Genomic DNA, 25,263 nt, shown 5'->3' with positions numbered 1-25,263 from the left:
CCACATGAAAACCCTCAAGTTCCAAAAACAAAGGTGTCAGCCAAACCACGCGTTCATCCCCATGATCCTTCTGTCACTGTTCGTGATCCCCAAAGAATAACAAGACCTGCAGTCAGCCTGGCTGCTGCCCACCACCCTTTCCTTCTCGCGTCCCTTTTGCTTCTCTCATATCATTGCCCCCACTCCCATCTACCTTCCTGCTCTGATTGCTGTCATCACCCCTTCTATCCACCCAATTACCCAATCAACTCTATATAAAGGAAAAAAGTAGAAATGAAATGAAGACTCCCAAACTCTCAAGGACCCCTAACCACACTTCCTCAGTCACACCTGCTCCTTCCCACTTGGGATCTCCCTCAAAACTTGTATTGGCTCTAAGCCGAGGGTGGCCTTTGGTCAGGAACTGTGTGCTCCTCTCTCCTTCCCTCTGACTTGCTCTTGTAATAAGAACACCAAGGAGAAATGTGATTAGGGGTGACGCTGAGGACTGTTACCTGGGAGAATATTCTACTGATTAGGCAGATGCTGCCTTTTCACATATGCAGCCACAGCCAGCAGCATGGGAGGGCAGCCTGGCATGGAGGCAGAAGCATCAGGCAGAGTCCTGGGGCCCAGCACCTTTGCCACTGACCTTGAGAGAGAGTTACTGGGTCCTCCTTCCCCAACCTTGTTCAGTGGTGGGGAGGCGGATGAGAGGACTCTAAGCTTCTTCCCAGCGCTAATCTTTCATGACTTTATAAACACCAGAGAATGACAAGGCAACTTGGTGATTTTCACAATAGGGTTCAGGGAACAGGCAAAAGGGTTAAAGAATGATCAAGAAGCCAAGAAGGAAGCAGGAAGATAGAATGAAAATAAGGTGCACAGGAGAATAAAGAGGCTGTGGTAGTGTAGCAATCCTCACAAAGAGAAACCAGAGAGGAGGGCTTGGGCCCAGGGCTGGGCTGGGGACACAGGCAGAAAGTCCCCTGGGAGGAGAGGAGAGGAGAGGTGAGGGTTGCATATCTCCTAGAGACAATCCTCAGTCCTCTCATAGTCAGCCAGCCAGAACACCCCCTCCCACACCATTCCCTACAAACTACCCCTCACCCCTCCCCAGCCCAAAGATCCCTTTCAGGCCTAACCTTGTACCATCCTCCAGACGCAAGGCCACGGCTGTGACATATGATGACACCACTTATTGAGCACCTCCTATGTGCCAAGTCCCATGCTGAGTAGTTGACATGCCTTTCTCATTGAGTCCTGTCAATAGTTCTATGCATTTCATTATATAGGTGCTATTATCATCCCCATTTTACAGGCAAGGATATTGATGTTACAAAGTTTAAATCACTTGCTCAAGGTCACACAGTTGGTAAACAGCAGAGACCAGTAGTTAGTCTAGAGCTTTACCACTTTGCTCTTCTTCCTCCCATGAAAACCTTGTTTGGCATCTTGACTTGGAAAGGGCTCAGGAAAGGCAGACTCTGCTCACACAACCTGCTTTCTTCTAGAGCATGTTTGGGTATTGACTTAAACTCATCATGAGGTCTCTGGCCTGTGACTCCTCTCAAGGTTTCCAGTGGGCACTAGAAAACTTAGATCAGGCAGACTGCCCCTGTGATTGGCACCTGGCCTCCATCAGACAAGCCCCATCCTGGCTGACAGAGCCACCACTGGGGCCAGGTCGGGGTGGGAGAAAAATGAGCCCGGTAGGGTCAGGAGGAAAGGGGCACGTCAGCACCCAAGCTCCATGGGCTGGGGGCCATGCAGAAGGTACAGCACTTTGCTTCTGCCAGACAAAACTTCTCACCCTAAAACCATTTTGAGTGTTGGGGTAAGGCAGTAAGCACAGGGCATGAGCTTGAGAATTACAGCCACGTTGGTTTAACTCCTGGCTCTGCTCTGTGCCCCAGCCAGTTAGCCTCCTCTTGCCTCTGCTAACCCTTGCACAAAACTGCACTACTGGTGCCCACCTCACCATTAATTCTCCTGAAGGTTAAATAAGATAAGGCATGCAAAGCACTTACTAGCACAAGACCAGGCAAGTAGTAATAATAATTGTGATTTCACCTGCATTGCCTTATTTAATAGTCGAGTGATTAAATGAAACTGAAGCAGAGGAAAGTTAAGTCATTTCTTCAGTCACTCACTAGGAGGGAGTGGATCCAGGGTCCCACAGCTCAGAAGCTGGCTCCATGCCATGCTTCCTCAGTAAACCCCAAATGTTGCTGTCATTGTTTGTTGTTGTTGTCAAGGTCACTGTTATTATAAGTTCTCTTTCCTATAACTGCAGTGGAAACCAAGAACGGAGGACAAACCACAACAAGGTATCTCCAGGATGGCTGGAGAGGAATGAGTGACTTCAGCAACAATTTTGTATTACTGCGCACGGTGAGGGGAAGTTAGACTGAAAGACTAAAACCAAGCACTGTGAGTCCCTCTTAGCCCTGGTCAGGCTACCCTCCCTCCACACCACCAAGGGCAGGCCTGCGGAGGGGATGTCTTATGTCTGGAATTAAGAGCTGAAAAGAACAAAGAAGTCACCACAGGAAACTAGAAGAAAGAACACCAAACAAACGGAGGGGGAGAGGTCCCACGTGGCACAGCTGGGCTGGACACTAACTTGTAGCAGAAGCTGGCATTATGCTTATAGAACCGGCAAAGGTTCCCATCATCAGGGGGTGTGGCACAGAAGAAGATGGATGGCGACAGGTTGTATCGTCCAATCTTGCAGAATTCATCAGTTTCTCGGGGAGCACCAGGCTCGATGGCAACACGATCTCCTGGATAGGAAAACACAAGCAGAGGCAGAGATGCTGTGAAGGTGTTCAGGCTCATGGGCAGATACCAGTGGGGAATCTGGCCGAATGAGCCACTCTCCTACCTGGTGATCCACGTGATCTCCTACCTGGGCCCTAGGCAAGCCCAGCCCGTCAGTGCATCCAAAGGAAACAAAGGACACAGCACAGACTTACACTCTGAGAGAGAATGAACTTCTCCACAGACTGGTTCGATCTGCCCTTTTACCAACTCATGGACCAAACCAACCTGCCCCTCCATCTCCACAGCTACCTCCCAGCAAGCCATCTCAAACTGCTACCAAAGAGGTAGCTAGTGTATGGAATTTGCAGACATTTTTCTCTTCACCTGTTTTGAAAATATGGGGCAAGGCCTTTACAAGAGCAATAATTAGGACATGTCTATATTCAGTCTGGTTATGTTTAGACAATAGCTAGGGCACAACTGCTAAGGCAAGTGACCCACAGAGGCCCCCAACTCTGGTACGGGGGAGAGTAACACTCAGGCTTGTGAACAGCTGGCTCTATCATACTTCTTCTCTATGTCTCACTAAGTCTGCTTGGAAACCCAGCCTTAGAATTGCTCTTCACTCTTTTTATCAGGTAAGTTTTCATATATACATCAAAGTTGAAAAAAATGTACAGCAAACACCCAGATATTCTCCACCTAGATTCTTCAATTAACATTTAGCTACATTGACTTTATCACATATCCATCCATCTCTCCTCTATCCATCAACCCAACTTCTCTTCTGATGCAATTCAAAGTAGGTTGCACTGTTGTAGTACACTGTACCCTTAAATATTTCAACCTGCATATCATGAACTAGAGCTCAATACTTGTTTATGGTTCTTTTTCTTTTAAGGAAAAATTTTGGTATTGATGAAATGCACAAATCTTAAGTGGATCACTAGATGAATTTGGATAGACGCATTCAACTGTGTGATGTAAACTATCAAGATACAGAACATTACCACCACCTCAGAAATGTCATTTCTTTGTGTTCCTTCCCAGTCACTCCCCACCCCCACGCCCAGAGGGGTATGCTAGTGGCTTTAGGGCCCTCCTTGGCCTGAGGGGTGTTCGCAGCCTGAGAACGCTGGGACGGCTGCCCTTGACTAAGAGGCACATTAGGCTATTTTTTATGTCTTTTGTGTTAAAGCGACCCACATAATAGTGTGGCATCCTGGTATGTAATTAGCGCTCATTAAAAGTAGTGGCAATGGTGGTAGTAACACATAATAGTATTAACTTTTTAATTATATTAATCATTATTATAATTATCTGAGCTGGTATCATTGCGGAAGAAATTCAAACTATAAGATAGAGAGCCAGATTGCATATAAATTAGGAATTCTTCCATGCCGTAGATTTAATGATTTAATTTAAATTAGATTTAGATTTAATATAAATTTACATTTAAATTTTATAAACACATGTTAAGAACTACTCAATGAGTGGCTTTCTTCTTTCTAGATTAATTGATTAGAACTTTAAGTCAAAGTTAGCAAATGAAACACTTCAACAATGAAATCCCTGTGACCACTAAAATGTGTTCCTGTATGTCTCTTCCTCCTGTCCCCCTCTCCTGCCCCTCTGCTGCCAATGAACCTTCCCCAAACTATGCTTCTTCAACTTAGCATTCAGGATCTTCCACAATTAGGTGGAGTTTATATTATTCAGTTTTGTTACATTATAATAATCATATAATAACTCACAGTTGTACGGTGCTTTTTAAATGAATTAAGCAAATCTAGAAAAATATCGGTGGTTTCCCAGCAATCCAATGAAATCAAAGACTGTTTCAAATGCCCTGGTTCTTAGCATGTGGAGACAGATTGTGGTTCCTGTGCCTAGAGTGTTTTCCCCACCCCTTTACCTAGCTTATTTCTTACTTGCCTGGAGGTGTTGGCTTAATTGTCCCTTCCTCAGACTAGCCAGGGGTCTGGACAGAACACACCAATCACACCCTGTATTCTTCTCTGCTGCTTTCAACACAATCATAATTCAGTAACTATCTGTGTGTCCCAGCTGTCATCCCCTGTAGAAGGTAAGATCCATGTGTGTAGGGACTGAGACCATCTTCTTGACTGCTGCATCCCCGGTATTTAACAGAGGGCCTGTCCCCGAGAAAGCACGCACAAATATTGATGTTGAATGAATAAACAGATAGCCCCATTCGCTGAAGGGCTTTCCTGACCTGGTTTTAGGTGCTTTACCAATGATCCCACTTTTACGACTGTTCCTGAAGCTTCATGGCCCAGCACCATTGGCTTTTTCACGATAAAATCCCCAATTCGACCATGCTGCCAGTAGTGGACATCTGAGCCGCAGATTCCAACGGAATGCATCTTCAGCAGCACCTCTGATAAGAGAAAGCAGAAGGAGAAAACAAGGAGGGAGGGAATGACCTCCCTGAGGCACACTGGCAATTCTCTGCATGAAGGAGAGGGCTTAGTCTCAAAGGCCAAGTAAAAAATTCAAACCAGAGGAAAATTAGCTAAACAGCAACCTAGATTAGTCTTGCATAGCAAGAAAGCTTCCACAGAGCAAAATAACACCATGTGAGGGTTAATTCGATGTGTCAACTTCGCTAGGCCATAGTGCCCAGTTGTTTGGTCAAACACTAGATGTTGCTCTGAAGGTATTTCTCAGACATGATTTAACATTTAAGCGCTCCCATGTTCACCAAAGCATTATTTATAATAGACAAGATATGAAAACAACCTAAGTGTCCATCAATGGATAAATGGATACATAAAATGTGGCATATATATATATAAAAGAATATTACTCAGCCATATTAAAAAAAAAGGAAATCTTGCCATTTGGGACAATATTGATGGATCTTGAGGGTGTTATGCTAAGTGTAATTAATCAGACAGAGAAAGATAAATACCATATGATCTCACTAATATATAGAATCTTAAAAAAAAAAACAAAAAACCAAGCTCACAGGTATGGAGAACAGATTGGTGGTTGCCAGAGAATGGGGGTGTGGGTAGAGGGGTGGATGAAATGGGTGAAGAGGGTCAAACTTTCAGTTATAAAATATATAAATCATGGGGATATAATGTACAGCATCATGACTAGCTAATAAAACTATACTGTATATTTGACAGTTGTTAAGCGTAGAAATCTTAAAAGTTCTCATCACAAGACAAAAATTTTGTCACTATGTAAGGTGATGGATATTAACTAGACTTATTGTGATCATTTCACAATTTATGCAAATATCAAATCATTATGTTATACACTTAAAACTAATATAATGTTGTGTGTCAATTATACCCAATTAAAACACATTTAAATTATTAGACTTTGAGTGAAGCAGATTCCCCTCCATAATGAGGATAAGCTTCATCCAATCAGTTGAAGTCCTTAAAAGACAGGACTGGGGTTTCCTGAAGGACTTCTCCCTCAATACTGTGACATCCATTTTTATCTGAATTTCCAGACTGCTGGTCAGCCCTGTAAGTTTCAGACTTGCCAGTCTCCACAATCATCAATTCCTTAAATCTCCCTCCTGTCCTCTCTCTACATACATATATGATAAATCTGTATATTAATACATCTATGTGATAAATCTCAGTTCTGTTTCTCTGGACACCTCTAACACACTGCATAAACAAGGAATTAGTAGGAAGAAATGTATCAAACACATAAGAGAAAAAATCTTTTCTAGGAGATAACTATATCCAGACAATTAATGGGCTGTGCCTCATTTTTATCTGCTCACGTAAGGGAGGCTGCTAGAATCTAGGCTTGGCAACACTGTGTTAGCTCTCATGCTGCATTTTCATGCCTGATGTTTTGCTAAAAAGTGCAGTGTTCATTTAAACCACCCAAAGATTTCAACTGGTATTTCCCCTTCACAGTTTTGAATATAGCGAGATTTGATAGTATTATTGTTGTCAGTTTTCCAAGTTTAAAATAATGATGCTACTGGAGCTGTTTGCTGAAATAAGTCCTAAAGGATTACTGGCCTAGTCCGACTGAGATGACCGTGTTACAAGTATCTCCCTGAGAAAAAGCTCTGCCTTAGAAAGACAAAGAGACCCAAATCTCTGCTATGCATTCAGCTGTCTTACACACTGCCTTACCACAAACCATGGGCAATCCCCCAGGGACTGCTCTCCAGAACTTTCTCCATCTTTGGTTTTGGTGAACAGTGAAAGAAATGACAGGGCAAATTCTGAGATCAAAGTTAGGGAAAAGTCATTTGAGTTACGTAAATTGTCTGAGTTTCCTCTCTTAAAGATACCAATTTGTAATTAGAGGTTAAATTTGACTTGTTAGAACTCTTAACTGAAATTTTATCATCGTTTCCCTTTTCAATTCAAGGACATCAAGAGACAAGAAAGTGAAGGCAGAATGCTGCTTCAGAGAGAGAAGCAGTACCAGGACACTTTGAGTCCAAGATAGCCCTTGTTTGGCCACCTCTGGAATCAACACCAACTTTTCACGACACAGTGAGCTACCTATTTCACTTCTCTGAATATGTTATCTTAGTGAAAACACGTAAGTCCTAGTTAGACATTACTTGCTAAATATTGATAGAAACAACTCTTGTCTGTATTCTTATCACTATAAATCAATAACCCAAATGACCTTTGAGTAAGAAAGCTCTGGAGGCTACAGGAAAGCTGCCTTCAATCTGATGTTCACACAGAAGCTCCAGCTGTGGGGGTAAAGCAGGAGAGCACATCCCGAACTCATCAAGGACAGAAAGGGGACCTGAGAGGCTGGGTGTGCGATGAGCTCTCTATAGACATGGCCCGTTGCTCCCAGCCTCACTTCAGGGTCCTACAGGTCATGAAGTGGGACTCCAGGGATGGAATGGACTTGAAAACTGTCAGCAGGGATCTGCCTTAGCCAATAGAGTGACATGACCTCCCCATGTACAGAAACCACCCAGGAAATGTGCATGTCATCTCAGCCACAGGCTCGCTCAGTGAGAGACCAGAAGGAATGGAGTAAAGGTGGCCGGAACCCTGCCCCAGTGTGCTCACCCACTTTCTGTACCTGGTTGATCAGGACAGTGGGGCAGGGATCCATGTAGCCCCTCCCATCCCCACTGCACAGAAGGTCCTGGTCTTCCTGGCATAATGCTTCCTTTTCTAACTAAAAGATTAAGTTCTGTAGACTCACTCTTTTTCAAAGTTTGGGTTAGGGTTAGGACATGATATGGCCACCCAAATAGCAGCTTATAGTGAGTGGTCAGAGTGACCTAACTCTGTTATTAGGTCAAAAAAGGAACAATTCTGCCTTTGGTTCATAAATTGAAGACATTTTATGCCCAAAACTCTTCGGGACAAGCCAGCAGTCTGATATGTAACTATTTTCATTCTATCACTGTTTCTTTTATTGTATGTAGCAGCCAAGTGGAGTCTATCCAGTCCTGCTACAGACAATGGACTAGGTGGAAAGCCTAACAAAAGCATAGTTTTTTTGTTTGTTTTTTAAAGTGTAGTTTTTAATGGAGGCAAAAGTAATAAATTGTAGCAGAAGAGGGGTAAGGGAGTAGTACATATGTGTCTCCAGGGGAAACAAGAGGAAACAAGAAAATGTAAGTTGAGTATCCCAAGGACCTACCATTTGGGCCTGGTTCAGGGATAGGATAGTTCTCCTAAAGGAAACAAAATAGAAAAATCATTTAGCATGCATAATAAATTTCCCTTATGAACATTTTCAACTTTCCTTTTTTTAAATTAAAGTTTTTATTTAAGTTAAATAAATTTATTCAACTATTTCTTCTTAGAATGAACACAGGCTTGGGCCACACAGCTGCTGGGTGGATGCCTGAGGAGCTACACTGGCTGGTGCTGACTCTGACAGCTGTCCTCACCCTACCCAACGGTGCACTTTGCCCAGGACTAAGAAAAAGTATGCTACGTGCAGCCCCATGCAGACAGGGTGTTGGGAGGCTTCCCTAGATCTACCTTCCCTATCAGATCCTTCGTAGTTCCTGAAAGCACACATTGTCAGACACAGATTTGTTTGGTCTGGCAAACTCGGACAGGGAAAGGACAAGGGTGTTTCCAGCAGCTGCACGTAAGGGCTTTTTCCTCCAGACAGGTTGGAGAAAATGTGTGTGCTGGTGTTCTTTTCCCTCTGCATCAACACACAGACCAACACTTGGTTCTCTCTTCCAAAACTTCCTTGTAGACTTTTAGAGGCCTTTTGGGAACACAAAGGACCTGCATTTTGGCCAGTCACAGATTGAAAAAGCAATCTGAGCTATTCTGGTGTTCACAGCTATTATTATCATCATCATTATTATTATTTAACAAGCTTTTTTTCCCAGTGCCAACTGGTTAGGAAATTCCGGCTGACAGGACAGTGAGTGGCCAAATCCAAGTGTTCCTTTGCTTAATTCTTTGCAGGCAGCCAAGAAGAGGGAGAAGGGATGTGAAATGTTCACAGCACCTACTATGGGCCAGACAATGTGTTGGGCTTTACACACATCATGACCCATGGTCCTGCCACAGCCCAGTTTGTAGATGAGAAATCTGAGGCTGGAAAGTTCTATAACCTGGTCAAGGTCATATCACCAGAGAGTGGATGAACCTGGGCTAAACCCAGGTGTGTCTGATTCCCAAGCCTGCCTCACTGCATTCCACTGTAACTGCAAGATGGAATATGTCTTTTCTCCTTCAGGGGTGATACAAGGAGTGATCAACCAAGTGATGAGAATGTCTGAGCTGGGCTTCATGCAGAGCGCTCTGGGAGGAGTCACTACTCAAAGGCTGCCTCCTTCTGAAAGCTTCCGCAAGATGCTTTTATAGGTAGCAATAAACCACAATGGGTCTAGTTTGCTAACAAGATAATAATCTTGATGCCAAAGACCATGACTTCAAACTCTTCGACACCAGGTACAGTGTTCTGTCCCAAACCCAGTGGGCTTGTACTGTCCATAATAGTGCTTCCATGAAGGTCTGAGGTTCTCGCTCTTCTAAGATTACCAGCCCTTTCTGTTGGAAGTAGCTCAATGCTAATTTGAACTCCTCGTCTCCAGTGAAACAAAGCCCAAGGTGATCATGCTAATGCTGATTAGCTAACACTGACTACCATCTTTGTGTCAGGCCCTGTGCTGAGTGCTACACATGCATCACCTTGTTTAATCCTCACAACAGCCCTATGTGGTCCTGCCACTGCCCATCCCCAACAAGACAGTCTTGCCACTGTCTCGAAAGGCAGTTTTGCTACAGCCCATCCCCCGGGGTGACTTGCCTTGCCCCAGTGAATCATAGGGTGTTTTCCCTTTCCTAGATGGGGAATCAAGAGTCCGTTCCCACCAATACCCCCTTGAGATGTATCCTTTCTAATAGGTCACAATTTGATCCTCAAAATTAAAAAAAAAAAAAGACCAACTAATCTTTTTTTTGTAATACAGGTTGGTCCCCTTCCCAATATCACATAGGGGAAGGGGAGGTTTGGCCCCTTAATGGGACCCTAAACTATACAACAATTCTACAACTCAGCCTCTTTTGTAAATGTCTTAGAAAATGGTCAGAGAGTCCTTATATACAAGTATTTTTCTATTTGAGGGGCAGTAGAGATTTATGTAAAAAGTGTGAACTTAACCCTACTAATGAGGCACTTACTGATCCCCAAATGCTCACTGGACCACCCCCAACCCCAGGGATCCCAGAGGAGGCCTTTTCGCTGCCTTCTTCACTACCCAGGGTCCCCAGCACAACCGCTGGCCCCTGCTTCTCCTGCCTCTAAAGGTGCTCTGACAATTAAGCTCTTGCCCCTGACTGAAAAAGGCAGGAGAATTTGGCCCCCAACTAATACACAGACCCTTCTCCCTCATTGAGCTCAGTCAAATTAAAGTTGACCTTGGGAACAATTCAGACAATCAGGACAAATATGTAGATGCTTTCCAACACATTACTTTAGCATATGAATTGACCTGGAAAGATGCGATGATAGTTCTGGGACAAACTGTGTCAGACGTTGAACAGGAAAAGGTAACTAAGGAGGCCAGAAAATTTGCTAACAATGTACATCAAGCTGACAACAAGTACCATATAGGAGAAACCCCAAACTGTGGTCCCACCCATGGACCATGAATGGGATTACAATAGCAATTCCCAAAAGTGGGAGAGAAACCATTTCTTTCTCTGTGGTAAGGCAGGACTCAAAGTAGGCCATCGAAAAGCCATTAATTATTCTAAGGTGTCCGCCATTAGCCAGGGCCTGGATGAAAATCCTATTACCTTCTTGGAGAGGTTGAGGGAAGCTCTCATTATATATAGTAACCTAGATCTAGAGTCTTACAAGGGACAAGCAATATAAAAGGACAAATTTCCAACCCAATCTGCTTCCGACTTTACAAGAAAGGTACAAAAGCTTCTCCTGAGCCCTGGGGTTTCCTTGGACGAAATGCTGACCACAGCCAATGTGGTCTTTTACAACTTACCAAGATGGGAGGCCAGGGCTCAGGAGGAGGAGGAACGGAAGGAGGCCGGCACACCCAAGTTTTAGCCGGGCTTGCTTGCAGGACATTCAGTCACATCCTACAGGCCCTGCACGGCTTGCTCCAAAAGACACTAAGTGTCACATGTGCCGAGACACAGGGCATTGGGCAAAGGAGTGTCCTAATCATGGCTTCTCAAATGCCCTGCTACAAATGCAGGACTGCAGGCCATTGCGTAGCCCTCCGCCTCGGGCCAAAGGGCCCCTGGGCTTAAGGCTGCATCTGCCTTGCAGATGCCTGCCTCAGTTGGCCCCACCTCAAGTGGTCACCATTACTGGGCTGGAGCCTAGGGTACACTGCGTGGATGTGGCAGGTAGGACAATAACCTTTTCATTGGATACTGGGGCCACCTACTCAGTCCTTACTGCCTTCTCCAGACTCCTTTCCTCACAAACTTGCACTGTCCTGGGTGTGGCAGGAAAGCTCACCACTAAGAATTTCATTCCTCCTTTGGGCTGTCTGTGGGAAGGATATTATTTCATGTAGTCCCTGAATGCCCAACTCCCCTCTTTGGGAGGGACCTTCTCTAATTGTTAGGAATCAAAATAGTTTAGTTATAGGAGAAAATCCTGTCCTAAGACCACCCCTCCAAATGTTACTTATGCAAACTGAAGACCATCTGAATACTCTCACCCCTATATGGGAGAGTCAAATTGACCCAGCAGTCTGGGACACTGAGATTCCTGGCCAGACTGAAAACCCGTCCTCATTAGTCTTATGGATGCCTCACCGTTTCCCACCCCCAGAAGCAGTACCCTCTAAGGCCTGAGGCAAGGGCTGGGCTTCATCTTATAATTTCTAAGTTTCTTTCTTATGGGCTACTTAAACCCATTAGTTCCCCTTGTAGGTAACACTCCGTATCAGTGGACAGGAAAAAGGACAACTCCTATAGAAAAACTGGACTCTTTAGCTAGAGTTGCCCTCCAAAATTGAAGGGCATTAGACCTCCTGACAGCCTCAGCAGGGGGAGCATGCCTGTGTCTTAAGGAACAGTGTTGCTTCTATGTTAACAAATCAGGACAAATCCAACAGAACATTCAGAGCATCCTTGAATCCTTATATAGGATCAGGACCTCAGACTCTCTGGGAATCAAATTCATGGCTCATGTCTTCTTCCCTTTGCAACCCCATTATAAATATAATCAACTTATTAACTAAATTTACCTCTTCTAGAATAGAGGCTATAAAACTACAAATGATCGTCATGAACAACAACCCACCCCTGGGACTCCAAGCTCCAGACATCTATCATGGGCCAATGGAGGGACACTTCCCTCTGCCTCCTCCAAGCAATAGTTAGCAAGCAGATGGAACCCAAATAAGTCTCAATGTCCCTTTATAGCAGTTAGCAGCACAAGTGGCGGTTGCCCCAAAGTCCCCAAGGATTTGGGTTCCTAATGCTTGAGGGAGGAAATGTTAAGTAGAAGTTAAAAATTGTAGGAGGAGTGGGAGCGGCCCTACAGAAAAAGCTCTTAATTAGCTGTTTTTACATATGTTTTTACAACAGATGATAAGAGGTAGTCTGGAATAAGATAAGGAGCTGAGTCAACAGACCTCCACCCTTCTGAGGAGATCACACCTTTTCATGGAATGGTAGAGCATGCATCACCATTTCCCGCTAAATCAATATGTAGTAACTTCCTCACACCACCTTGAAACAAGAGCTCTTTCTTGGGCTGGCCCCGTGGCTCAGGTTGTTGGAGCGCCATGACAGGGAGCTGAGTCCTACACAACTAGACTGAGAAACAACGGGAGGGAGGCGGAAGAAAGGAGAAAAAAAAAAAGCTCTTTCGTCCTTTTCCTCTTTGTGCCATCTCTCTCACCCATGTGTTTTCTCTCCCACTCCCCGTTTCTCTCCTCCTTTCTCTCTTCCCCTCTCCCCCACCTCGGGTAAGCCCATTCTCTTCCCTGAGAATGTGTCACTAATAAACCCTGCTTGCATATTAATCAGCTTGCTGACCATTGATTCTTCACTGCATTGGCAAGAAGAACCGAGACTCCCATAACAGTACTCTCTATTATTATCCCAGTTTTGACATGATGAGGCGCGGACGGTGAGCTTTAGCGACCTGCTCATGGTAACACTAAGGGAGTAAGTGGTGGAGCTGCATCCATCCAACGCAGCCTCATATGGGCAGAGGGGCTCAAGGCAGCTTTTCATCTCTTAATTTAAATTCACTCTTAGGTTTCAGAGACCTAACCTTGATAGACCCTTGCCTGCAATAAAAAACAGGGCTGGAATGTTAGTCTCAGAGACCCTGACCTATAGATGTAGCCATGTCTGCAAGAAAGCAGATGGAGCCAGGTTTGCGATCACAGAAAAGACAAAACACAGCTGCCGGCCTGCAGGCAGTCAGCATTTGCTGTTCAAACAACGCCTGCCTGCCAGCAGACCCTTTAAAACCCTCCTTACCCCCTCCATCGGGGCTGCAATCTCTAGATTCAGCCTGGGCTCTAGCTATCTTTGCTCAGTTTGATAGACTTTCCCTCTTACAAAAAAAACTTAAACTTGCCTTACTGCGCATTCCTTTATTGGCCGACCTACCACTGGCTACGGAAGGAAGGAAGGAAGGAAGGAAGGAAGGAAGGAAGGAAGGAAGGAAGGAAGGAAGGAAGGAAGGAAGGAAGGAAGGAAGGAAGGAAGGAGTAGGGAATCCATTTGGAAACTGGCAACTCAGGATAGCTGTCACCAAAATCTTTCTCAAAGAAGTTGCTGGGCCCACATCTGACATTCAACAACATCAGGGGCTGCTTCTGTTATACTGGGTGAAATTTTAAACTGCAGGTTAAAACAAGCCTTTATTTCAAACACGGAACAGCACCCCACCCTCCCTGCTAAAGGCACTAGTAGGCAACTTCCCAGGCCCTGAGATTCTCTCAGCATTATCTTCATAGCTTGCCTCCAACTAGGCCAGGACTGAATACCCCGTTTGGGGGTGGAGAGGGGTTAAGATTCCAGCTCAGAGCAACTGCTGGGCACGCCAAGTACGCCCTGCGTCACTAGAGATTACTACGGTAAATATTTGCTGGAGTCCAGAGCACACCAGCGTTGACCGCACAACAGGGGCAAAGCTGCAGTGACCTTCCCAGACACAAGAGGGCGCTGTGCTGATAGCTTGGTTTTCCCTTAGTAGAACATTACGGAGAATTTAAATAACCTCTCCCCGCAAACCAACTTTCTTTTTCCCTTGTCCTCGTTCTTGCTGACTTTAATCACCCTGACAATTCAGCTTGGCTCCTGACTCCCCTCTCTGCAGGAGACATGCCACCTGAGCACAAGACCATGTTAAGATCAGCCCTTAAGTTTATAAATATTATTCTAAGCTCGGCTGTGGAGCTCACAATGTTTCAGAAAGTTATCATAGCACGGTTACTAAAAAAACCCTTGCTTTTCCTTTGTGGTTCCTTCTATGACGTTGGTTACCATCCTGTTTACTTAATCTCCTTTAATGTCTCAGATTTCAGTGGTGATATTCTTTCATTTATCCCATTTCTCATTTACCAAAGTTTCTTAGCTACTACTCTGAGATCTCGAACTTTCTCTTTTATCCCCATGGCCCAATCAGGAATACGCGTGCGTAGTGAAGGTTTCCTTAACAAGATTTCTTATCTGCAAGTGACAGTAACAAGGAAATAAAGAGGAGTTGAGTAACTGCTCTTTGTTGTAGATATGTCAGTTTTCCAGCATTTTTCGCTTCCAGTCAGAAATATTTCACATACATATTCTCCCTTCTATCCCCTTAAGGTCTCCCTGCACCACCACCACCCAACTCTGAATAAATCATGGAAATACTTCAGGAAAAACTGTGGAAACATGGAATCATCTCAGGTGCTTCTAGCATCCTAAATGTTATCTATCCTTTCCTAAATATAGTTTCTCCAATTAACCTAAAAATATTATTTCCTAAATATGTCCTAATGGCCCCCTTTCCTCTACTGCCACCTGCACATCTTGGGTTCATGCCCTCAGTATATCTTGCATGGGTTGTAGCCCTGGCGTCCACATAAGAATTGGTGGGAGATGCCTTTTCCCTCCTCCAGACATCCTGAATGGTGCCGTGGGGAGGAACTCAGACCCTGGAATCGCCTGCCCATGTGCAAACCCAGGCTCCCCTTCATCAGTTACTTGTGTGACTTCTGGGTGATTACATAACCTCTATTTACCCTCAATTTCCTCTCTGTATAATGAAGATAATCATAAAAGAGAGAGCCCGACTCAGAGTAAATAAGTTAGCTCTTATTACAAAAGAAATAAAATCAAAGTTCTTTTTCTAGAATTAGCTCACAGTATGGTTGAACCAACTCTGGACAACCTTGTCCTTTTCCTTTTGAAAGGGTAAAGTTTTTCAATTGTTTTGGAGAAAAGTTGTATTTCCCTTGTTTTCATGCCAATGTTAGGTAGAAGTTAGAAAATGGAGGAGGAGGAGGGTTGGGAGGGAGTCCATAGTGGCTACAGAAAAAGCTTATAACTTGCTTTAACTGCCTCCAGCCACGTACTGTGTTTCCTCAAAAATAAGACCTAGCCGGATAATCAGCTCTAATGCGTCTTTTGGAGCAATAATTAATATAAGACCCGGTCTTATTTTACTACAATACAAGACCAGGTCTTATATGATGTAATATAAGACCCAGTCTTATATTAATTTTTGCTCCGAAAGGCACATTAGAGCTGATTATCCGGCTATGTCTTATTTTCAGGGAAACAGGGTATCTATTTTTACAACAGATGACAAGAGGTGGTCTGGAGGAAGAAAAGGGTCTGAGTCAACAGACCTCCACCCCTCTGAGGAGGTCACGCCCATCCGTGGAAAAGCATGCATTTTCCTGCCAAATCCATATGTAACTCCCTCACCCCACCCAGCAAACTATAAATCCTTGGGACAAGGGCTCTCTCTCTCTGGCCCTTGAGCTCTCTGGCACTCGCCATCTCTTCCCCTTTCTCACCTTGTCTAAGGCCCATTTTCTTCCCTGAGAATGTATCACCAACATTGGGGACCTAGGCCTCTCTCTCTCTCTCTCTCTCTCTCTCTCTCTCTCGCTCTCTCTCTCGCTCTCTCGCTCTCTCGCTCTTGCTCTCGCTCCCATCTCAGCTAGGCCAGTTCTCTTCCCTGAGAATGTGTCACTAATAAGCCTTGCTTACATATTAATCAGCTTGCTGACCTTTGATTCTTCACTGCATTGGCAAGAACCGAGACTCCTGTAACACCAATATTAAGAGAACTTGTCTGTTCCTTAAAAGGCAAGAGAAGTAGGATCAGGAAATTTTAGGCTTGATTCTATCAGTTGTGGATAAGAGTGTAAAGCCACACCCTCTGCCTTAGAGTGCGGGACAATAGGTAGGGCTCGGAGAAAGTGGCCATCCATGCCCCAGGTCCTCAAACCCCACCTTCATCACCTGCTCCCGCCTGCCAGGTCTCCTGTCAACCAGTGCCTGGCTGCCCTGCACACTTAAGGAGAGTAGAACAAGGGACCTTATTTTTGCTTCCCTCCCACCTCAAATTTCCTCCTCCCTTGAGTGCTTGAAGGGTGTTGAGGGTGGTAGGAAAATCCAAATGTTTCCCAGTTAGTCATTTAGTCATGAGACACTTTGTTCTTGGCGTTGGTCTTGGCAAATGGGCTCAAAGTAGAAGGGTCAGACACTCTCCCAAAGTCCACTTAGCTGGTCTCCGGCGCAGGCTCTCAGGGCTCCATCCCTACCTCCCTGTAAGCCTCCTGAATTCTCAGACCCACCCTGTGTTTACTTGCTCATCTCCTGGGGGCCGTTTCTCCACTGGCTGATCCCTCTCCTTCAAGATCCCACATGAGGTGGGAAGTGGGGGGAAAGGAAGCATCTGGGATGACTTCCTAGTTCCTGTGGGAGCTCAGGGAGATTTAAGTTTGGATGTGTTGGGATTGCAGTGTGTGGGGACGTCCAGGTGGTTGTATTCCTAGGACTGGCGATCAGACCTGGGTCAGGGATAGAGAACCATAAGCATGAACCATAAACACAGAATGAAACAAGAAGCCTTATCTGTCCTCACCAGGCTGGGAAGGTGATCCCTTCCTCTTCTTTGAGCTTCCCCAGCACCTAGAACTCAATCCATATAGGATGGTTAAAGGATTATTTAATTCTCAGCTGTGTTAACTAAATAAACTAAAATTAAAAATGTCCTCCTAATTCAAAACATAAGAACATAACCATACATGAAACTATTAGATGGTCTTTTTTTTTTAAAGCAAAAATATGAAGTCTCTGAACTTTGTTCAATGCTCTGGTCTTTTAGTAACACTGAATAAATGTTTACTGTGTTCAGGTCTATAAGATTGAACATTTACATTTAAAAAATATTGAGCTGAGTATCACTTTGCAAAATCTGGACATATTTTCTCCAGTTAGGAATGCTCTTAGTGTATATCTGGTTTGGGGAAAACTGCCAACTTTAATAGCCACACTAAAAGATTTATTAAGTGGATGCCAATACTGTACATATATGAGTACATATTTTTCCTCAATTTCTCTGTTATGCAATTTTAAAAGAGAAACTTTCTCCACATCCATGATTCTAGTTTTTCCTCTCAGAACAGGGCTACTTTAACCATGTGTCTTAAGCAGTAGTAGGACTTATTACATAAAATGGTAAAATCCTATTTGTGGTATTGCTCTTCCTGATTTTAGAGGAAAATGTTAGCCTTGTTCCTCTTGGTCTTTTGCTGACAAAGGCACTGCCCTTCCACAGCGGTTGACAGAGATGGCAGTATTTATTTGCTGAATTTAATTTCCTGTTGTTTATCTAGTTTGGGTTTTGTTTTAATGTTGAAACATAACTAAGATAAAGAGAAGGAAGGTATTTCTTTGGACTATTTGCTACTACCCAATTTTCCCTTTTTCTGAAGGAGTTCTAGATTCTATTATCAGTCTCAACTGCCTCTGATAATTCTAGCTCAGTCAGGTATTCAAGGTTAAGTAGCCTGCATTTCCTCACTGAGTAAATGCTGCTCCTTAAAGCCTATCAGGACGCTTTAATTTGATCTTCTAGAAGCTGCTGGCTCTGTCAGCTGATGGCAAAACTAATCAGGGAGAGACATGATGCTCAAGACCACTTGGGTTGCCAGTGTTCAAGGCCCCCTCTTTCTACAATCCCCTTTGCACCCCAAAATCTTAACAGTACAGTGTATATGCAAGGAAGGAGACATTTTGAATATGGTGTATTACAGATATATAATTAAATTACTTTAAAAAATAGTACAGGTTCAAAGCAATTCTTTTGACCTAGGGTATAATACATTGCCTCAAAGAGCAAAACCTCAAGAAATATCTGCATGGAACACTGATTAATATTTAAACTTGATCCTGACACATTACTTTCTCTGATCTTTATAATTAAAGATCAACCCATCAATTCCAAAATTATTTTCTCTTTAATTTGTTCTCTCTTTGTATAGCTTATCATAAAACAAAAGTCAGACTACACCCCTTCCATGGTATTCAGCTCCCTGGATGTGGGGGCTGTGTTGTTCCTGTTCTCCCTATCCAGACGCTTGTGCCTGAAATCTGGTAGAGCTAGCTATCAGGAATAAAGGAGATAAAGTGTACTCAGTATGGTCAATGGACTATTACTGATATGTGATGCAATATGTACCTAAATTGACAGGAGGATTTAGAAATGTTTACAGCATTTTGACCTTGCTATAATATCCAAATGCAGCAATACAAACATATTGGTCCATGGCCAATTGGGAATAAAAATAAAATTGGTCCTTCATCTCAGATGGTCTGTGAAGCCTTGTATTAATGCACCCAGCACATGCCTGGAGTGCAGTGGGCACTTAGCATATTAATTCCCTTCATTTCACTTACTATTCATGTGAAACTTTACAGCATTAAAAAACAAAGCCCCCCTGCCCCCTCCACCCTAGATAGCTTCTATGGAGAAAAACTAATTTGACTGTTTTATATCCCAACTCTATGAACTAGTAGTTCAGAGAGAGAATTCATTTCCCAATTAAAAGCAACGTCTGGATTTCTCAAGGCTGACCAACGAGGCATAAAGTAATTAAACTGGTAAATACAACTGAATACAAGATTATTGCATAGGCTGGCATTATAATAATATGATTAAGAATTACCCACAGAACACAAAAAAGAACAGTCTATGTTTAAAGGTCTTGGTCTTTATCCATCTCTTTTTATGCTGAGGTGGTTTAAGTGTCAGGTTCTCCTGGGCCACCCTCCTGCTAAACACATACTATTAGCTGTGCTAGGCCTTTTTACATGCACCATCCTATCTGATGAAAGAGTGAAGAAACAAAATGGAACCACAAAGCTAACACAATTACTTAAATCAGAATGGGCTGAAACATGAGGAATAGATTTTATATTACTTTAACTAGCCTGAGGACTTACACTTTTGAACTTTTCAGTTGTGCATCAATACCTGGAGATATACATCCTATAGCTAACCCTCTGAAGAACTTAGGAAATAATGTTCACAAGTCCAGACTACCTGACATCCATTATCCAGACCATCAGACATCTGGAAGATTACCATCTCAGACCAATCCAGAGACTAAGCATATAGGACTTATCTTCCCAAGAATGTGCATTTTACTATAAGAACTCTAAGCTTTCCTCTTTTCTTTGGAACACTCTGGGTGTTACCTGGTAGTGTCCCACAATTTGCAAATCTTAAGACCCTTGAATAAAACCTTGTCATTTAATTCTAGCGAAGTCTTCTGATTCATTTATTCTTGGTTGACATTTCTGGTGTCAAGTGTGGGATCCAAAGAACTCTCCACTTCCAGTCAGGCTGTTGAATTCAAGCAAGGTACCAGCCTGAGCCCTTTGTACTCTGTCATTTCCCTGACAGCTCCAGGATTCCAGTGTTGGGTCCTCTTTGTTCCAAACCTTGCTCTTTTGGTTCTTGGGTCTTCTAGTAAAATTTATAAAATTTGTGTTGTCCTTCTTGTCTGTAAAATAGGGTGCCCTCTTTCTAAGGCTATTATGGAGGGACAACCCCATTCTGGAAACACCAGCTGAATTTATGGTTCATTCTCTACTAAGTATTTATCTCGATGGACTTCTGATACAAAGGACAATTTGAAATTACAGTGGCCACTCTGGGAACTTTCAACGTTCCAAAATTAGTACATTTATGTGCACAATTAGAGAATCTTAGAAATGGTCAACAAGCTGAATGGGAAGAATTTTTCAATCAGTATTTAAAGGCCTCTAAGAAATTAAATGATCTGAAGATAACCTCTCTTCAAGAAACAAATTCAAAACTAAAGCAAATTCTGAACTGAACTAAAGAATATCTCAACTTGAATCTTTTTCTGAAACTTCCTTGGCCGATTCTTCCCCATACCTCTGGCATCTCTTTCTAAATTTTGCCCTCTCTTGAGTCCATTGTGAATGTTTAATACTGCCAGAAATATTTACTGTTTGTTTCAGCTGAAACCTGGCAAGACACTGGAAAGGACTTAATAACTTTTGATCAGAAGTTTGGCAAAATTAGAAGCTGAAGATTCAGAGCCTGATATGAACTTTTAAAGCCCCCTCCCCTAAGCTAAAATAAAACTCTGTACTCCAAAGGAAACAAGCAAATTAGGAATGAAGTAGTTGGATGGGTAAATAAACCTATGTTATCACTTAAGTTACAACCCAATTTTATGGGAAATTGAGAACAATTGTCCTTATCTCACAAATCTTTGCGAACCCAGAAATGCAGCTCTAGAAGTAGTTCAAAGCCCACCTATCTTTACCATCTTGGATTCCTAAGACTGAAAAGAAAAAAGGAAAAAGTTTTATATATATACACAAACAGCTATAGAAGGACCCTTGCCAAAAATCTAGCCCATACTTTCAATAAAATTAGAGATTAAGTATCTTCTCCACAAATATTAATACCATGTTTCACTGAAAATAAGACCTCGCCGGACAATCAGCTCTAATGCGTCTTTTGGAGCAAAATATATAATATAATATAATATAATATAATATAATATAATATAATATAATATAATATAATATAATACAATACAATACCAGGCCTTACATTAATTTTTGCTCCAAAAGATGCATTAGAGCTGATTGTCCAGCTAGGTCTTATTTTCGGGGAAACAAGGTAGGAAAAAGTCTAACCATCTGAGTGGTTGGTTACTCCTCTCTGATTTACCACCCAACTTACAAATGCCCTAGAGCCCAAACCACTGTTCAGGCCCAACCCTCCAGGCCAGGGAGCATTGGAGCATCCAAGGCTCCTCCCTTGCTATGGGCAAGGTGATCACTAGCTACCAAGGTTTTCTTCCCTGCAGCCAATGCATCAAGAAAGAAAAGGGAATCCTGCCTTCCCAGTAGGCAGGAGGAAGGCGGGCTGTTAGGTTTCCTTCTGGATAAATGAGGGATGCGTTTCAAGTGGCCCAGGTCACATTTTCCCACAGAAATCACTGTCCTGGACACTGGCCGGTCCCTGACATTACCTGAAGCAGAACGGCAGCACTGGAAAGAGTTGAAGCCCACAGTTCCCACTTCAGAACCCTTCAGAATCCTGCTTCAGATTTTAGGAATGGGACTTTCCCCAGACCACTCCCTTCACATGAGTTCCTGAGGCACAAACCATTTTTGTTCAGTGGACTCTGTCCATGGTCAACCCAAATGGCCACAGCCTGCTGTGCCCAGGAATGAAATGAAATCTTGGATTTCATTTTGGTTCTCCCAGAGAGAACCCGTGTTCTCCACTCAAAGCTGCCCCAGGACTGTTCTCTCTGGTTCACTACTGTTATCCCAGACTCTAAACCCAAACCACTTAGTCTAATTGCCTTATGGAAGAGGGTGGAGGGACAGAAGTACCCTATTGGGTGGGGCTCCTTATGGAGATACTAGGGGGACAACTGTGCTTGGGAAGGAATGGCAAGGGCCCAGGAGGGTCTGTGTTGGGTTGCAGCTATCTCTGAGGCAGCACAGGCCTCTTTGGTCACATCTACCTCTGTCTCTGACACTCACCTCCACCTACAGTGGACATCAAAGACTCCTCTAGGATGAGAAACTGCTGACATCAGAGGTAGACAGCTACACCAAGACATCGACAAAACCTGTACACCTATGGATTGATACTGAACTCAGAATCCATTTTGTTTGATTGTCTTTACCTGTCTGCTAATGATATTAGTCATAAAAATATTTATACTTGTTCATGATTACTGAACATAATACTCTTTTTGTGGCTTATGTAAATGTTATACCGGATGCCAAATACAGAAAAATGAGAAGGCAAAACTCCAATCATGGTAGTCCAAGGGGCAGAAATGATCCAGAGTGTTTTTTTCAAAATGAAGGCCATATGACCTGACCCCTTTCCACTTACCTGCTCTTCCTTTGGGGAAAATTTGGCCTCAACTCACATCACAAGGTTAGGATATTGCCCCATCCCCAGTGGTCAACAAGACGACTTTGATGCCGAGACTTCCTAGGAATAAGTCTTCCTAGCACTGTGAGACCACACTATCAGACCAAAAAGTTGGTCATTAATGCATCCTTTGCATTGATTTATGACCAAAAGGGGGAATTGTGGATGAAAAATGACTTTTATGGAAAGTAACCTCACAGGGTGATGTGATCATAGATTCCTAAATGGGCAGGTCACGGTGAGCAGTCATGTCCCAAACATTTAACTTCTTTAAAGGTTTATCTTTGCCTTAAAAAAGTCCTGCCCATTGTTACTATGCATCTAGGTTAACATATCTTTGAAATGCCCCCTTTCAGACCCTTCCGAAGACTGCCCTCCAGAGAGCACATAATCTTGTTAACTATCCTATAACTTGATACCTACCTACGTTGCTTTCTCCTACCCTCATGTAATCTTCCTCAAGTTTCCTCCTTAATCTCAAATGCATAAAAGAAACTGCAAAACTGCTATTCTCAGGAGCATTTTAGATCTTGCTCCCTGGCATATGTCGTCAGTGTGGCTCAGAAAAACTCTTATATTCTCTACAGACTTGGATGTTTCTAACAACAAAGCCTTCAAGAACCAGCTCAAATACCGTCCATTTCTAGGGCCTCCTCCCTGGGCCCAGGGCTTCTCCCTGTGAGGCCTTTACTCTCTGTGGCTTCCATCAAACCTTCACACTGTTTTACATCATCTGTCTGAATCCTTAGAGCAGCTTGAGGGTAGGGCCTGTGTCCTCCTCCTCTCTGAGACTCCAGCCCCAGAACAGTGCTTGGCACATGGAAGGCACCCCCTCATACAGTAAATGTTTGTAGAATGAAGGACTGAGTTTGAAATCACTTTAAGCTGTGTAGAGCTGTACCACTTTCCCCTCCTCCTACTACCATCTGATGTTGGTACCAATAAGGACTAATAGTGTCACTTTAATTCAGGACCTTGGGAGGAGGCTCCAAGGTAAGTGGAGAGAACACTAGAATGGGAGTCTGAACCTGAGTTCTTGTCTGGACTCTGTTAACCAATCAAGTCTGTCACATTGGGGATGGAACTTTCCTCAACTGAGGAAATGGAGAGTTGGCTCAAAGTAGGAGTTCTTAGTCTGAGGTCCACAAACCTCTAGAGAATCTATGGAGGGGCTTAAAGGAAGTCCACTAACTCTTTGAAATTGTTGTATTCTTTGGGGAGAGGGACCACAGATTCTCCAAAAGTCATGAACTGCTTGTAATTTTACTAAAAATTGTCACCCCAATTAAATAAAAAAAAAAGTAAAAAAAAAAAAAAAAGAAAAAAAAAAAGAACTGCTAACCTGGATAATCTCCTGAGTCTCTCCAATCTAGATCCACGCGATGCATGTTCTCTTTGAGGGGGAAGAAAGGGTGCCAGGAAGCAGCAGAGATGGTTGGCACCTGTCCCACATAGCCACTGCCATGCCAGTCCTATCTTAGATGGACTTTGTCAAGGGAGCACTGGCACAACCAAAGGGCTGGCTCTGCAGCTCTCTAAACTTGGGCCTTATGAGCCAGGGGGCAGAGGCAGGGTCTGGGCAAAGGAGACATATACATGCTCTTAAAGGGACAGAGGAGCAGGATCAGAAAAGGAAAAAGGCTGGAGAGTGAACCAGATGTGGACTAAGGGAGGTCAGGAGGGAAGGAGCTGTATAGACGTGGAGACTCTCAAGATCCAGAAGTCTGGCATATCTCAGGGTCCAGTAGTCTGCATATGCACAGGGAACACCAGCAGTCCTGGTGATGGAGGCCTGTGCGGGAAGGAAAGGAGGAAGGAGCCAGCCCTTTCTGAGTACCTATTAAGTGCTGGGTGCCCTCATTATCATAATCCTGCAAAGGAGGTTTTATCAGCCCCAAGCAAGAGAGATTAAATACGAGTTCTACAGTTTTAAAATGTCCCTCTGGCTCCCCTTTCTGCCCTGCACTGTCTGCCCAGAGAAGTTCTGATCATGTCCTAAATCAGCCTCCCTGGTATCTCTTCTGGAAAGCACAATGACAGAGGCTAGAATACGAATCTGGCTAGCAAAGGAGGGAGAAGGCTTCAATCATTTCGCAAGCTTCCTGGGCTCCAGCCACGTGCTAGCCTTTGGCTAGGTGCCGGGAAGCACGCGACAAGAACCCAGTTCTCAGTACCTTCGCACCAATGGACGACGGACAACCGCCAATCGCCAATCGCCAATCGCCAACCGCCAACCGCTGCCCTCCCCCCAACATGGTAACCCGCTGGGATCTCAGCCGCCAGGACCCGCGAGATGCAGGGCCGGGGCAGGGCGGGCATTGGCGACCTGGCGCCGCGGCCGGTGGGGCAGGGGCAGGCTAGGCAACCCACTTCCCTTCCCGTTTTACCAGGCGCAGGTCCCTGGGTCCGTGTACCACTAGAGAGAGGTTCTCGGGCTTGGTCGCCGCCATGTCGCGCGTGCCTCCCGGGTCAAAGCTGCAGGCTGCAGGCCGCGTGGTGATTCTGGCGGCTTCCCTGCGGAGGGTCTGGGGTAAAAAGGGGGAGGCAGGGCTTGGGCTATCGGCCGCAGGCGCCCGGGGGCGGGGCTTTCTCGTCCCTGACAGCGGGGCGGTG

General features: G+C 44.1%; 1 protein-coding gene across 3 annotated transcripts in view; it reads right to left on the bottom strand.

Annotated features, from left to right (window-relative positions):
• The window catches only part of SORD (sorbitol dehydrogenase), a 41,476-nt gene extending 16,242 nt beyond the window's left edge, over positions 1 to 25,234 (bottom strand). Inside the window, exons 1-4 of one of the 3 annotated variants that reach the window (XM_019725308.3) lie at positions 25,038 to 25,234; positions 8,377 to 8,410; positions 4,982 to 5,146; positions 2,606 to 2,765 (exon numbers count right to left, since the gene is read on the bottom strand). In XM_019725308.3, coding sequence (XP_019580867.1) covers positions 2,606 to 2,765; positions 4,982 to 5,146; positions 8,377 to 8,410; positions 25,038 to 25,100 — 422 coding nt within the window. In that variant the 5' untranslated portion in view covers positions 25,101 to 25,234. Of the gene's footprint in view, positions 1 to 2,605; positions 2,766 to 4,981; positions 5,147 to 8,376; positions 8,411 to 23,992; positions 24,173 to 25,037 lie in introns of those variants that run through there. The other 2 variants (XM_074327811.2, XM_019725309.3) reach the window with 2 other exon arrangements.
• Positions 25,235 to 25,263: the final 29 nt, after the last annotated feature.

Source organism: Rhinolophus sinicus, chromosome 3, assembly GCF_057876585.1.
Source record: "Rhinolophus sinicus isolate RSI-liver-muscle chromosome 3, RSI-T2T, whole genome shotgun sequence".
In the NCBI taxonomy this organism is placed as follows: Eukaryota; Metazoa; Chordata; class Mammalia; order Chiroptera; family Rhinolophidae; genus Rhinolophus; species Rhinolophus sinicus.
This window is presented reverse-complemented; position numbering and strand designations above follow the sequence as displayed.